The 16,959-nt window shown below is 33.5% G+C and overlaps 1 protein-coding gene across 9 annotated transcripts in view; it reads right to left on the bottom strand.

Annotated features, from left to right (window-relative positions):
* Nucleotides 1–1,938: 1,938 nt before the first annotated feature.
* Nucleotides 1,939–16,959, bottom strand: part of LOC111060008 — a 79,828-nt gene continuing 64,807 nt past the window's right edge. For all 9 annotated transcript variants that reach the window (XM_039427918.1, XM_039427917.1, XM_039427920.1 and 6 more), the window contains 3 exons: nt 10,204–10,500; nt 7,297–7,509; nt 1,939–5,918 (listed from right to left, as the gene is read on the bottom strand). In XM_039427918.1, coding sequence (XP_039283852.1) covers nt 5,580–5,918; nt 7,297–7,509; nt 10,204–10,491 — 840 coding nt within the window. In that variant the 5' untranslated portion in view covers nt 10,492–10,500 and the 3' untranslated portion in view covers nt 1,939–5,579. The remainder of the gene's footprint in view (nt 5,919–7,296; nt 7,510–10,203; nt 10,501–16,959) is intronic.

Below are 16,959 nucleotides of genomic sequence, written 5' to 3'. Positions count from 1 at the left end.
AAGCATAATTGATGAGATTGAAGTTCTTGAAATCGCTAACTCCAGAAACAAGAAACATTTGCTGAAGGGCAAACGATTTGAATCCGTAGAATTGGCAGTAACTCTCTTATCCACTTTCATCAGTTTGTATTCATTTGCCACCTATGATGTTTCACCATTCATGCTTTGCATTTCATACACTTTAGATTATCTGCACATAATATTGATGTTTGTCTCATGTCATCGTCCACTTGAGATAATTCGGGAACATTTCATTGCAGATAGTCTTACTATAAGGGAGCACTATATAAGACAACCAATTGGTTTCTTTTTTGATATTTTAACAATCTTTCCTTTTGAAACAATTGGTTTATTCTTCCCCAATAACATGTATATATACTTATTCCTCCGTTTGAATAGATCATTTAAATTGATAAAAAGTTGGGGCCTTATGGATTGCTTCTACACAAGCATAACGAGCGTTCAAATGAAATTGAGAGTATTTTTTCTCTTGGTTAAACTTTTTGTAGTTTTGAATGCTTTCACATTGATTTACACATTCAATCATATTTCGGCCTCTGGCATCACATACAATACAAGCTATGAGAAATACAACTTATTCAATTCAGCTAGAATGATGGTGATTGCAAGTTTTACAAAGTTCCCCATTTCATTGGCAGCTTTACATAAAGATTTCAATACAGCAATGTTTATAATAAGGTACATTCATCTGAGTTCAAACCCAATACTTCTAGCCATGGTGATAGGCAACTCTGTGTTTTACATTCGCACATACTTCTATTCGGTTATTCAGTTTGTCAATCAACAACGCTCAATTCTAACAAGGATGGACTACCACAAGTCTGCTAAGAAGTTTTCCGGCTGCATTAGAAACTACTTGCGCTTCTTATGGGATAACCACTATGGATGCCAGGTGCCAGTATTGCTGACAATATCACCGTTGCCACTACAGCAGAAGCTCTGCTGGCTGCTCTATAATCATCATTTGAACGAGCACGTCATATTCTCCAAGTGCAGTCCACAATTCTTGCAGCAACTCATTGTGCATTTCAGAACTCAATTTTTTTTCTCCGGAAATGTCGCCGTCGAATCAGGAATCGTCGATAACACCATGTATTTCATTCATAAAGGTGTGATTGAAGTATATATTAAGAGAAGCTTGCAGTGGATGAGTGTGAAAAGACTGAAGGTTGGTTCCTGTTTTGGCATCAGGCAAGGTCTGGGCCATGGAATAGCTCACGAGTACAAGTTTGTTGCTCACACATCAGTCACTCTGCTCAAACTCCACTTTGACTCCTGGTCTTATCTACTCCCCTATTACACAGCCGTTGCAAGATACATCAATGAATATCTGCAAACAGATGACACCATTTACGACGAATAAAGTGCAAGAAATCACAATCACGTTTGTTGTTCGTATGGGTCAATTTTCGAGTCAACGCATGTCTTTAGGGAATGAATTTATTTGCAAGAAATACACCGAACTCAAAGTGGAGACTCCTAGGAACATAAATTATTATCATAATATTTAAGAATTGACATACTGCAACATTGTTATAATTGATAATAGAAGTGAAACATGATTAATGAATGGAAGTAACTGAACGCTTCAACAAGTTTTACAGTTATTGTGGCAAGGATGCCAGAATAACTCTGAATAATTTTGGAAGAGTTGACTTTCCAATTTGTAAAAGTCTCATACGGTATTCATTCAAAAATAGAGTGAAAAGTTTCTTAATCCTAGAAAGATTGGTTACAGAGGATTTCAAAGAAGATTTCTGCAATTTTATGAATACTGTATCATTTTTGTATTTCACACCAATTAAGAATGTTGAAAAATGTTATTTTTATTGAATAAATGAACTTAAAAATTCTCACTGGAGTACTTCAATCGTAGGTAATGAGTCAGTAATTCAAGAAATAACTTGTTCTAAAAAGGAATCAGTTTAGTACCTTATCAAAAAGACCTGGCTCCATGTTTCAAGTAAAACGTACGGTAGGCCTAGTGCTAATAAGAAATATTTATTGGATTACTGACTAATCTTTCCAAGTTTGAATGAGTTTTCCAAACATCAAAACCACCTAATGACACCACTTTGATAGCACCTAATGAATAATTTGTAGATTTGAAACGATCTATCAGCACAAAGGAGAAAAGCATAGAAATTGATTTCTCAAAATGATTTCTATTCTCCTGCTGGTGATTTCATTTAATCCCACAGAACACATCATAACAAACATTTTTATAATGCATGTTAATGCAAAATCATACTAATATTACTACACTTCAAATTAAATGATAACTTTTCATCAACAAGAAATAATTGCCTTTATGTCAAGGAGAAAATACACTAGAATTATTTTAATTGGTATCTTCCAGGTATGAGAAGTTATAATAGTAATTAATATATTATAATATAGCTCAATATATTGATTTACTGACGTAAATCAATCGGGGAAGAAACAGTTTTGGGCTGTGCCTGTTAGTCCTTCCCCAATCATTTCAAAGAATTGTGTTCTGTTTATCAATAAATAGCCTATATATACTGTAAATATAAATAAATACATTTGGCTTATACTAGTTCCGAAGCAGAAAGTTCGCATATCAGTGTTATTGTATCATACTTAAAGAGAATGGGTTGGAAATCTGAATGTAAATAAACTGTTAACTCGTTTGAAAAAAACTCATGTAGTGAGTTTGGTGCCATCAATAGAAATTAATTGAAAGGACACAAAAATCTTTCGTGGGCCATACTCATAATATACGAGTATATATTTGGGGTTTGTGCTTATTGTCGAATACCCTCGAATAGTTAGCAGACCGGAAGAAATCAAAGAGAAAATGACTAAGTAACGGCATTTTTTATTGTAATCACAATCATTTGGATATGACAGAAAAAGCTTCTAATCACATAGGATAACCGTTTCTGCAGATCAGGCATGCATAATACATGGATTTATATTTTTTCAGCATCTTTTTCGACAGAAAATGTGTATGGTATTTAATAATATTATTAGAAATATATTTTATAGATACGTAAAATTTATAACAACGAATTTAGTAATATAAATGTGAATATTACCTTCAAGTATAGAGACAATTGATTCAAATAAATCTCAGATCATTTATAGTAATCTGAAATGATAGACTCTAACCATAATTCAATTACCTAGCCTCTATAGTGATATACGCTCTATAATGAAACTAATTTGTTGTAGTAACTGTATTTGAAATCATACAAATAACAGTACACACCTCAATAACAACAAGCTCAAATGGCTCATTTACAACAATTTAATATATAATATCTATTCATTGGAAGATCCTTCATAACACTTCACTATTGTACTTGAAATTATCTATTTACAAAATTTCTTTATAATAGCAACTATAAAATAATAAAAAATGACTTTTATATAACTATCTAAATACAGTACCGTAGGTTATGATAACATGGTATATGATGCAATATTAAATTAAATTAAATTTAACATGCAAGACTATCCTAAAAGTATACAGTCTTTTTATACAAAATAGGCTATGGTTCAGCACTTATGCAATTTCGAAACTGGGTAGTATGATCCTGAACATCATAATGAAACTGTTATGAACGATGATTGAAAAACCAACGATTAGCCTAAAACTGCTTCATCATATTAGAAAATAATTTAGGCTATCAAGTTTTCAGTTTTCAAGAGAACTCTTATCTTATTTAACAACATCAGTTTCCAAGTCTTTGGTTCTATAGGACAATGGCGTCATAAAGATGAATAGCTCGCTCCACAATTTTAGAGACTTCATTCATCATTGACTAAAAATCAGTGTAGCCAATTCCGATTCAATAAATAATAGTACCATTATCATACGATTTCTTCGTTATCTTAATATAGTTGGTGGAAATATAGAGATAGTGGTATTTCTTCAATACAAAAACCTCATTGACAGGAAAAAATACAGTTGGAAATCTAGTTTCTTTTCTCATAAATGGGACATTTTAAATTCAAATTTGGGCTGTTAGAGATGTATGAAGGAGTGAAATATTTCTCAGGTTTCTAATAAACTTTGCAATATGAGGCCCGGCTGCTCAAAACCGGTTAAAATTTAACCAAATCTTAAAAATCAAAGAAGATTTTTTCGAAAAGAAAAAATTCTCGAATTGATTCTTGTGAAATCAATCACGATTAAAATTTAACCGGCACTGAGAGATTCTCATACAGTACAAGTTTACACGTTACCAACGGATGAAATAATTCCTCAAATATTCTGAATTTCAAAACCATGAGTTACATACAATACACTCATGAGGAATAAATATATTTCTCAGTTAAATTGATGCCTGCATTATTATTAGTATGCGATACAATAATTGTTATATTAAGTATAATACTGAATCTGTAAAATCTGAAATAATTCTCTTGCAGATCTTCACGATCATGATTTGCTCGTAAAGAATTACTAACCATTGTCTAGCATGAACATGTAGTAGAAAAAGATGTGAATCCATCCTCTTTCTTATTCTCTACTGATTATTTTAATAGTTAGAAAATCTTCATTGTGAATACAGAGAGATAAAATACAGTTTAACAGAAGCTTCAGATGTTAATATTCCAACAGTTCATTTATTACTGTTCACGTCAAAATAGAAATGCTGTACTTCTAATAATAATCAATTCAGCTTTAAACAAATGAGCTAACAATATCACAGTGGGATATATTTCTATTCTCTCTCTTTTCCAATGAAAAATATCGATAGCAGAAAAATATTATCATAATATTAAAAACTGAAAGCTTAATACTTTTTAAAAGTGATAAGCATAAGTAATAATAATTTTTCAAAGATCATATACTTCGTATTTATGAGAATAATTAACGATTTTATTGGTGCATGGTTATTTTGTACAAAACAAAACAATACAATAATATAGGTAATATAATGAAAAAAACAATAAATTGCCATAGATGCCACCAATCAGGTGGTAAGAGTATTGTAATATCTTATTACAAAGATTTTCAACTCATCTTACTAGCAACTTTTTTATAAATTACGGTATTAGGGAACACTATTCATATATATCCAACTAAAAATATAGTTATGATATAGAGAATATATTTTGAAATTGCCGTGTCGAATAAAAAATTACATACCATATATTATAATAATTTTGAATCAATCTAGTTTCATAAGAACTCGCTATTGAATCAACCTAGACTGGTTTATGTAAACCTTGTAAAAATACAAATAATATTGCTGTGACATCTAAAAAGCCCCAATCTTATTCAATCAATTAATGAAAAGTTCATAGATGCCACAGCAAGATAATTTATATTTCTACAATATCAGGTCTATAGGAAATTATAACAAACTATTTACAAAATATTATCTACAACTTGAATAAGAGCAACAAATAGCTATATGATAGACATTTGCGAGCAACACACGTCAAATATAGAGAGATGAAGGTTTTTTTAAATAATTTACATTGTCCACTTCAAATCTCTCCAACACATTCTTTATGATAATTATTAATAGTGTTCAGCCTGTTCACTTGACACCCCTTTGAGAAGTAGGCTAACCGACCTATTGGTCAGAGTTGATTTGAGGACTGGAAGAGATGTCCGGCAGAAGAGTCTGCAGCGAGAAATACCTGGAGCGATCGCCCACATCGACGCTGGTGATATGCTGGAAGCAGCACGGCTGCGAGATGAGTGACTTCTGAGGCAGGGGTTGGTAGACCTGCTTTTTTGGTTTTTGCTTTTTTGTGCCGGGCACTGACAGACTGATGTTCTCGGGACAGGCGATGAGCCGCTCGATGTGCTGCCACATCTCCTGTGCCGCGTTCACACAGTCGAAGCTCAGCCCGATCTGCTTGGTGTGGTCTGACGACAGGCACATCGTGTGGAACGCCTGGCCTGCCACCTGTCAAAATAGCAAATTGTTATCAATCAAATAATATTCCATGATTATATTCATTCATTGAGTCGCGATTACAATAGTGGAATGAAAAACAGGTGTCAGTCCAACACTTCTTCTACTTCTAAAATGTAGTCTAAAAAAATTTCCAAATTAGGGTTACATTTAGCATCACAGCAAATTTTATTTTAATAATAAAATACAAAAGTATAAAGTACGTTATTAATCAATACCATGCAAATCAGATATGAAATACCTTGAAATCACATTTTTTATGAGATACTAAGCCGTTCTCATACTTTTTCCTTTCCTTTCTGCTTTGAGTAGTATTGATAAATAATGTGAATATCTTCGAAACGGTTTGAGATATCGATATGCGATTTTAGCCATTCATTTTGTCTTGGAATTCCGCATTGATATAATGTATCGCATGACCACCTTCCTATTTAAAAAAAAGTTGTATTCAAAATGGCGGATCCATGTATTTTTAATATGAGTAGAATCCCCAGTCATACTGTACCCACCGTCAAATTACCATTGTGTATGAGATATTAAGCTGTTCTCGAACTTTTCACCCACTCTAATAGCCTTAAATATTTCAAGCTTAAAATTACAAGTATACATCTTTACTGCGATCCATTCTAATCAGGAAAATGGGATTGGCAATAATGTACCTAATAATATTTACCCCAGCTTTCTTGGAAATGGAGGAACAAAAGTAAAAATTCGGCTCATAGGTTTCGATCACAAATTGATACTGTATAGTCAAGAGGATAACTAACATTTTCCCAAAATAATGTTTTGCAAAAATTTAATGACATAACTAAAAAAATTTACTGAAAAATAAAAAACAGTGTTTTTTAGTTTACAATCAGATTCCCAAATTTTTCAGAAAAGTAAAAATTTATCTCATGGAAATTGAAAAAAAAACCATGAGAGAATTGAGGAAGTTTTAGGAGTAACAGGAGGAGATTAAAGGAAAACTGAGAGGAATTTTTGAGAAACGAGAGGAAACTTTAGGAGAAACAGGGGGAAAATTCAGGAGAAACAAATGGAAATTCTAGGAGTAACAATAAGAAATTGAAGATAGATAGAGGGGATACTTTTTTGAGGAATGGAAGGACATTTTAGGTGGAACGGGAAGAAATTCTAGGACAAATTTGAGGAAATGTTGAGAGAAACAAGAGGAAATTTCAGACGTAACATGAGGATGAATATAAAGGACTTTTTTGAGAAACGGGAGAAAAATTCATGAAAAAATTGCAATTTTAGGGAAAAAAGAACTAGATTTTATGAGAAAGAAGAAAGAAAAGAAAAATGAGGAAATGTAAGGGATAACAAGTGGAAACTTTAGGAGAAACTAGCGGAAATGTTAGAAGCTAACCTTGTAGGCGGAAAGATTGTCGATGGTGTCCTGCCAGAGAGTGAAGCAAGTTCCACGCTCGGCGAGCAGGATCTGAATGCGACGCTTGTCCCTGGAGCGGGTCTCTCCCGTGTCGAGAAGCACCAGAGGCACGCCTGTGTATCGCAGCTCCCAGCCGTTCTCGGCCAGTGCAGACGACATGTACAAGTTCGCCAACGAGCTACACACAAATATCTGCAACAACATTGGATCATCATTATTTTACATGTAGCAGCAAAGTACGGTAACACCTCACCCTCTTACCAAGGGGTAGAAATTATGGACAATTAAAAAATTATTATGGTATGAGAATATAAACATTTCCAAATAGTAGAGATTTGAGTGGAATATTTTTTACTCAGGGGATGCACCCTGACTGGTGCACAAGGGGTAAAAATTATGCACAATAAAAAATTATGGTTATGAGAATATGAAAATTTCCAAATACTGTAGTAGACATTAGATTGAATTATTTTTGTTTTCCAATTAGTGTCCAAAAATTAAAATTTAAAATTGATAGATTAATCGTTAGTTTCGGAGTGAAAATCGGACTTGAGAATGAGAAGTGAAAACAAACCTCATACTTTTTTCAAACTTTTATGCATCAAAATTTGAGAGAAAGGCAGTTAGCTTTGGGCTACGCCTGTTGTCTTCTTCCAGTCATATAATTATATGATTTGTGATTGTTAATGAATGAAATGAATAAATAATGGGAAAAGTCTCAGATGCCTATGTCATCACGGCGTATCAGAATCTTCTATTAAAAAAAAACAATGAAGCATTAGCATTCAACTAGGAGTCTTCTCTTAGATTGATTATTAATTGGTTGATTAATAGTTCCATCACAATAAATTGATACGAGTCTTCTAACAAGGTACACACAAATCTGCATGAAAATTGCATAATTGATTTATTGAATTATTCCGAATTAACACAGTAAATGATCCAGTTATATGCATTATTATTAAATTTCCAGAAGGTCATAAACTCCATTACTAGAATAGTGTTCGAGTAGTGATCAATTGAATATTAGATACAGGCTACATTATAGGTATACGTCTGAATATCCAATAATCAATAATTGATCAATTTAATTTCAATGAATGTAAGATATACATAGGTGTACCTACGTCTGAATATACAATAATCCATACGAAGAAAGTGGGTTATTGGATATTCAGACATACTCCTATGTATATCTTACATTCATTAAATATTAAATTTACCAACCTTATTACTCGAAAACTATTCCAGTAATTGAGTTTCTGGCTCTCTGGAAATGTGATTTTTCGTAGTTCTATAATAAGTATGGTACTCAAAGTTTTTAGTTTCAAAGTTGGAAATGTAAATAGATAAAGATACCCTCACATAGAAAGTTCCAATCTTGAGAGTAAAGACTGTAGTTAAACTCTCAGTTTATAGGTGTTTAAAGTCTCCTCAGTTAAGTAGCTGTTGACTGAGTTGAACATTGTGATTTTGTATTTTGAGGCTCTCAAGATAATAGTAGTTTGAGTATGCATTCTATTCACTTCAATTCGTTGATTTCAACAAAAACGTCAACAAATAAGAAGGTTTGAAATTAGACTGATAACCACTTATTTCAACTTTTTGCCATTCGACAGAACTGTCAGTCACTTGTTTGAAATTGGTTTGCCATTGGAAAAAAGTGAAAACCGCTTGTTTAAAATGAGTTTGCCATTGAAAAAAAGTGACAACCACGTGTTATTTCACTAATAATTATAACGGAACGGGATATTATTAAATTTTAATAGCAGAAAACATTTGAATTTCATACGGGTTCGGTAGGCTACCATAATACTGTAAATTCTGTATACTACTGTACTGTGTAGTGCATATTACTGCACAACATATAATTATACTGTATCTGAGTATTGTTAATACTTTAGAATACTGTATGTACTGAATAGTAGCCTAATATGGTGTTTATTTTTCTTGCTAAAGGTGATACCCACATGACCTGCCATTAATTAGCAATGTGTATGGGTTAATTGTAGGATGGTGTTCATGATGAATCGACTAAAAATTTATTTGAGTTCTGAAACATCGATATCTATTTTCAGACTCATACCATGAATACTTTTAGCAGAGTCGGCTTCGGCTCCTCCAGGATCCTCCGCAAGGCCACCCGTCCAGGCTAGTGTAGCAGGCGCATGAATCTTCGACTTATCATAGTGATAGCTTATCAGAGCGACCACGCAGTGAACTGCTACACCAATTATTATATAAAATACCGTTTATCCATAATATGGTTCATTCATTTTTATTCTGTACAATATTACTTTCTTCATAATACATACAATATTCAATACTTCATAAAAAGTACAACATGTTTTTGCCCAAAACTGCTACATTTCCAATATTTATGATGCAAACTTCAGAAAAAATAGTTATTTTCCATATTGGTCCACTTTCACTCATTTGCAAAATCATAAATCAAAACGTAAACGATCAAATTTTGAATTCTACATGTTTGTTTAAAATTCTAATGGTTAATACCGAAACGAGAATAGTGAAAAGTTTGATATCTTTTCATTTAAAATTTAGAGACGGAAACCCACATTTAGCCTACTAACTTGAAGCTGAGCCTAATCATGAGCACGAGTACAGCCTACAAGATATACCGGTAGCTTGATAAAACAATATAAGAATCTTGTAGTACCCTTTTTTAGTACAAGATTTTTATATTGTTTTTATCAATCTGTTCAAAAGCTGTAGCCCATATGAGTGAAGTGTTTTCAAGTAATAACTTGTATTTCCCTTATACTGGTGAATTATTCTTCTCCCATACCTTGTCACCTATTTAGCCTATCTCCCTTATACCTGTGAATTCTTCTTCCCTCATACCTTGTATCCTATTTCACTAATTACCTGTGTCTTGAGTCCGCGGAAGCAGGCCTCCACCTGGAGTCGCTCATGCTCGCTGAGCTCGGACGTGTCGACGCTGGCCGACGACTGAGACGACGATGACGACTGGGAGTCACTGCCCCCACTGCCGCCCCCGGTCGACGACAGCCGCCTCCTTGGGCACTCGTACTTGGCACTCAGCCGCCTCACGGCTCGCTCAGAGAGTGCCGCCTTCGACGTGGCGTAGTGCATCACCTCCTTGTCATCCTCGACATCACCGCCTCCGCCTACCAGCCCTAGACCGGGCGGCATCTTCACCACCTATCAACAACAACAAATAAAACTTCATAAAAGTTTCGTTTACCGTAGTAGTTTGCATTCGAAGTGAAAGGTTTTCATTTTGCAAATTTGGAAAATGTATTGTAAATGTTTTGCTGCTAATGGTTTTGTAAATGGAAGATTTTTGTTAGAAATTCTAGTTAACTAACTGCTTAAATATTATTACTGTATATTATTTGCAGTAACAGAAGTTCTTAGTTCTATTTATATAGCTTTCATTAGATATTTTAAATAACTATTGAAATTTATCTATTTTCTTCTTCTTTTACAAAATACAATATTATATACAATACTAAATGTTAAGAAGGCTCCTCATATGGGCAAGTACCTGTGTATGAGGAGCGAGTTTTAAATAAAATTGAATAAGACTAAAGACAAATTATGAAAAAGTAAAGATTTTAGCTTACAATTGATAAAGAACAAGCGGAAAAATTATTCTAAAATACCTATAAGTAGTACATATATAAATACAGTCATATACAGTATTATACAGTAATAGTATTATAAATGTTTCAAGTCAATAATTATTTGGAGGAGTTATCCATAACAAGCTGTTCACCTTTCCAGCGATACCAGCGATAAATCATATATCTTAGGACACTATTGTTGTTCATAGCACTATGATGATAAAATCAAGCATATAGACTTCTTATAATTATTTTTGTTTATACTAGTATGATGATAATCGAGCATATATTAAGTGAATGTGAACACTTGAAAATTGGAGAAAAATTGTCTGTCCTATTTCAGTGGTTCGAACTCGTCAAGCGAAAAATTAAGATCAAATGATATCATGCTGTGAACTTTCCAAGCCGGTTTGATATAGTGAAATAATAATGAGAGTTTCCTACTGAAATAGGCCTAGGATGACCAGGCAGCCGCAATCCTATACAAAGAACAAAACTGGCTTAACTAGAGCGCACCCAGGTAACGTATATATAATAACGTTCATCAGGAAGCCGCACTTGTCTTGCTTGACCTTATAAATCGCGAGCAATCTCGTTGGTAAACATATTAATGGTGCAGATTCCAATGAATGATATATGAATAACACGCTTCGCCGTCTGGGGTGCTGGTGGATTAATTTCGCGTTTTGGTTTCTCCGGCGATGTATTATCAAACAACACGACTGACTCTGGGTTCGACTCCCGGTTTCGCTTTCGTTCTACTTTCACCTTTCTTACTATCTTTCATATCAACAAAATTTCAATCCTACTCTTCCAAGAGAACTTGTTTTCGAAGAGAGGTTCTACCCTCAAGAGCTTCAATTAAGTGGTCCCGCCCCTTATCATCTCGCTCTCAACTTACAAGTGTATTGCGCCTCATAAACCACATATAATTTGATAAAAATCAAGCACTCATATCATAACAAGGAAACATTTCCAATGAATTTTCTCACAGATTTTAAACTATTACTAAAAAAGAATTTGAAACGATCATATATATATTGATGTAAAATTACTTATAGCGTCGCGGACTTCTGAAACCGCAATTTATCTTCAAAATTCCATACGTATTATCTACGTATAGAAAATCCATGTGTATTATCTATTTTGATTCTAGAAAATTCATGCACTTAGCTTTCCTTTAACTAATAACATAAGTGATCGGCATAATAATTGATTTCAGGCTATACGGGAATATTTGTCTTGAATAATAAAGATAGAATAACAGAATAATAAAACCTACGTAGATTTTTATTAGTTGAAACATTTTCCGTGGACTGAACTTTATTATAATTACCTGCATTATGAGTATGCTCAGAGAAGCTTTATTGAATCTATTTTCTTTAATTGGGTATAACAACTCACTTAATAAACAATGAGTCATTTATTGGGCGCTGTAGTGGGATCTGTTCTAAACCCATTCGTTTTAGAAGTACTTATCATACTCATGTGAAGCCGCTATCTGGATTACAGAAGTCTTTTGTAAGAATAATGATGAAGAAAACAATATTGCATGAATCCTTTCCTCTCTTTTTAAATTTAAATATTCTGCCACTTAGATATATGTACGTTTTTAGAGTTTTGCAGATGTTCTTTAATAGGAGTGGCAATGCTGGCGCAATTGTGGATACTATTCGATCTTCATCGCGACATGGTAATAGAGCTCAATTGCCAAGACCAAGATCCACCATGTTCCAAAAATCTTTCTTTTTCTTAGGTCCAAAATTCTTCAATAATTTGCCTGACAATGTAAGATCTTGCCAATCGTAACCCTTGTACAGTAGATTGATCAGAGAGTGGCTATTCGGTCTTCTTCCGGAGGCGGTCGAAGCTATGTTTTTTGTTGTTCAGTGAGAGATCACATTTCTCAAATTCTAAAAGTTATTTTAATTACTATTTTCTCTGTTGTACTTTCATCTTATTCTTTATTTGTTGTATGACTTTTATTTTTGTTTATCAATGCCTTGTTTTTCATTTCCTAGTTATAATTACTGGATACATTATGTAAGGAATTCAATAAATAGAATGATTTTTTTTTTACTATAAGAGAGTTTCTAGGGTCTGCAGCAACTCCTCCATGCGTACAGGGAAGCTTCCCTTGCATGAGAGTATTTATTGTCAAGACAATTAAATGTATATAATATTCATAATTGTATTATTTTCATTATTATTAGTTTATGTTCTAGATGATTAAGTATTATTTTGTATGCATTGTTTTTGGCAATAAAATTTATTATTATTATTAGAAGGATAGGCCTACCACCCAAATGGGCTAAAAGCTAAAACCTAATACAGATTATCATGCTGAAGGAGCAAGTGTAGACAGGGAAACTGCCTCTTCAAATCTATTTCCGAGAGCGCAAAAAATCTTCAGATCCCTGTCTGGCGACCATACTCGGCACCCTTCATAATATATCATCTGGTGAAGATCAAGGCAAAGACAGGTTCTCACGCTCCAGTCTCTAGGGAGGAAAATATAGCATCGTTTAGAATACGAATCTCTTTGTTGTGATTTGACTGTTCAACATATGTAAGTATATTGTTGATCGATAAAAAATACTTTGAACCATTTAGACAACAGGCTTGGCAGTGCTAGGCTTATTTTTTTATTGCCAAGTATATAAAGATAGAAAAATATCTTATTCCGTACTAGGCTATTTTTAAGGCATCTTATTTTGGGTCTTGATTTTCACATTATTGATTTTCAACATCGTTGTAGCATATTTTATTTTCTGATAAGTATTTGTTTGTGTACAGTTAATGAGGAGAGGTGGAAATAATGAGAAGCTGCATTTTAACCCACGACGTTGCCGATAACCGTCTATCAAAGGTTGATAGCATGCCTTATCTTACTGGGCCACCAAAAATAAAATACATTTCTAGTTTTATTCAAAATTTAGACTTTTTGAATAATTACTAAGTTAATGCTCTAGATTTTTTGATTTTAGACTCTAATAGTACCTATTCGATTCAAAATTTACTCGTTTATCTTAGTATTGAAGAGCGTAAATTGTATTTTGAAAAGTGAAAGTGACATAACCAACATTTTGATTTGGACAGTATAGTATAAATTGGAAATGGGACAGCTTTTGGTAGGAGCCTGTTGTGCCTTTCCTCATGTAAAGTATTTGTACACAATGTGATAAATAAATAAAATCAAATACTACAATCATATCCAATAGAAAATTCAGATATGGATAGATTCAAGGCATTATTGTATAATTGAATTAATTTCAATAGAATGTACACGGACAAATGTACCACAATAATTTATTTATAATTTATAATATATCACAATAACTCAATATTATTGTATGATTCAAAATGAATTAAATTCAGTACGGTAAATGTAACAGCTACGGGCATCATTAAGAGATGTTACAGTTCTGTGAGGCAAAGTGTGGTTCGTTCAGCTAGCATCTTCATTTCACTCTCATGTTGAGCAGAGAACAGTTACAGTCAATTGGGTGCACCAGCGCCAAGGATAGTGTATAGCTATATACTATTCTTGCACCAGCGCAGCAACATTATGGCAACATTCCGAAACGGACAACGATCAGTATGTGAGATAAGAGTGCACTTATGAGCAATTTTTCGGTTGTTTAAAACACGGCAAAGCACCGTTCCGTCACATTTGAAAGTGACATCAGTGTATGACGGGGTCCATGACATTCTTGCTCCTTGCACTGTACTTTACAACAACAGCTGCATGAATAATTGGGGTCGTTGCTTCGTAATAAGTAATCAATTACGAATAAAGTTTATTTTTGTAACAGTAAATTATTGTAATTTCTATTGCTGTTACAATAATATTCTCATAAAAGTTATTCCTACAGTTGATTCAAGAGTTAACTTAATTTCCGACTTCTACAATATACATTCTTATATTACTCATATGGCTGGAAGCCCTAATCCCTTATAGGGTTGTTGAGCCACTGACAAACAATATTACTCATATAATACACATTCTATCAGGGGTACCCACAAGGGGAGGTTTGGACGCAGACTTCGTCCTTGAAATTCTGGGGGGGGGGAAGGGCTGAAAAACAAATATTGGGGGGAACCCAGAAAAGATCAACAGTGTTCAGAATGACTACAGACAACATTATTTGGGCGGTAGTAACATATTCAACATATTCAAGGGCGGTAGTAACAGATTTTTTTTAATATAAGAGGGGGGATATTCATCAATGAGCTTGGGGGGGTGGGAACCCCTGCATACTTCTATTAATTACATAAATCTCAATGAAATAACCTAATACAAATTGAGAGAACCAAGGATGAGTGTATATTGCAGGTGGAGTGGGAGAGTGGAAATATAGGCCTACTTATTTTAATGATTCAATCATAATACAATTAGTTTTTTGTGCCTGCATCGTATTTGTCCATGCAGATAATTCCTCAGAGACTCACGAAACCATATAGGAAACAGAGCAATCAATATTATTTTATTGTCAAAAAACATGTTAATATTACCAAAAACGTCAATTTCATAGCCCAAACAAGAGTAAATTTAGTAAACAGCAGAGAAACATTAGTAAGTAGAGATACACTGAAACTTACAGACAAATCCCCGTGTAAAATATATATTAATTCCTGAGCAAATTCATCAAGTAATTCATCCCTAGGAGGCCTAAAAAGAAAGTTCCTTCACACCTATAGGCATTATCAATCTGAATCAGTTCCAAATTTCAACTATAAACGAGATAGTTTTATAAACGGAAGGAAATTCTCACGTTTTTCTAATTATCGGAAAGATTGAATCAACCATGAAATGAAAAACAGATTTTATGAGATTGTAGCTAGAATTATCCACGGTCGATAGGTTGCTCTCTAGTTTCCACTAGACATTATTAGACTAACCATAAAATTACCGAAAATCTCTAGATGAAAGTCCAGTTTGCGAGGAAAGATTAGTTTGATTAGTGGCTGATGTATTCATGTCCTGTCCATAAACAAGATGAGACGGTCAAACAATGTCTAATGGCTTCTCCGGGAAGTGGTATCAGTGATACATCATCTAGCATTTGGAGCGTGGCAGACTGGATCAAGATTATAGTTTATGACTCGTTAACTGGCAGATAGAACTTAGAAAATGAAATGAGCAGTAAGTTAACGGCGGCGGGGCACGCATCACGGAGCTTGGCACGCAGCAGGGTTCCACTGCTTTATAAGGTCACTGCTTATTGAAGACCAGATATATCAAACTAATACGAATTCCTCTCCTATATATTGGAATACTGCTTTATGTGAAAGCTTCGTTTTCAAATGAGAATTTTTGAACAGTTTGTTTAGGGCTTCAATATTCTATGAAGAAATGTCACTGCACATTTAGTTCAAGGACTATCAATAAAAGTTATTATTATATAATACGATAACAATCACTGCATTGAAAATAGCATTATTGAGTAGAATAGAAAATTATGCAATTTATTCAGCGGGTGTGGAAAGAAGTTTAATACTGTGAATATAATGTGTAATGTGTATGAACAATGTCCTATTTAGATATCTCACTTACGTAAACAATGACAATTAAATTATCCAAACATATTATTGACTGATAAGTTGAATCTCATCACTTTTCTTACTTTGTTTGTTCACACTCTACCCTATATTTGTGAGGACTGTGATAGCCTACTAACAGAATAAATAGGGAGCAGCAGTTCTACAAGAATAATAAAGTTACAGTTTAAAAGAGCTCAAACTCAAGTTCATGCTATAGGCTAGTATTCTTTAATGATTGATGCTAAAAATTACTTGTTCTTCGTCGGAATTGATCGTGGAACTGTAGTTAGCAAATACGTTTCTTTAATTACTCGTTTCTAATCAATTAAAAAATTTAGTTTTCTACAACTGTAGTTAGTAAATACGTTTCTTCAACGGCTCGTTTTTAATCAATTAAAAGTTTTAGTTTTCTACAACTGTAGTTAGTAAATACTATTCTTTAACGACTCGCTTCTAATCAATTAAAAATTTTAGTTTTCTACAACTGTAG

This window comes from Nilaparvata lugens, chromosome 5 (genome assembly GCF_014356525.2).
Source record: "Nilaparvata lugens isolate BPH chromosome 5, ASM1435652v1, whole genome shotgun sequence".
NCBI classification, from domain to species: domain Eukaryota; kingdom Metazoa; phylum Arthropoda; class Insecta; order Hemiptera; family Delphacidae; genus Nilaparvata; species Nilaparvata lugens.
This window is presented reverse-complemented; position numbering and strand designations above follow the sequence as displayed.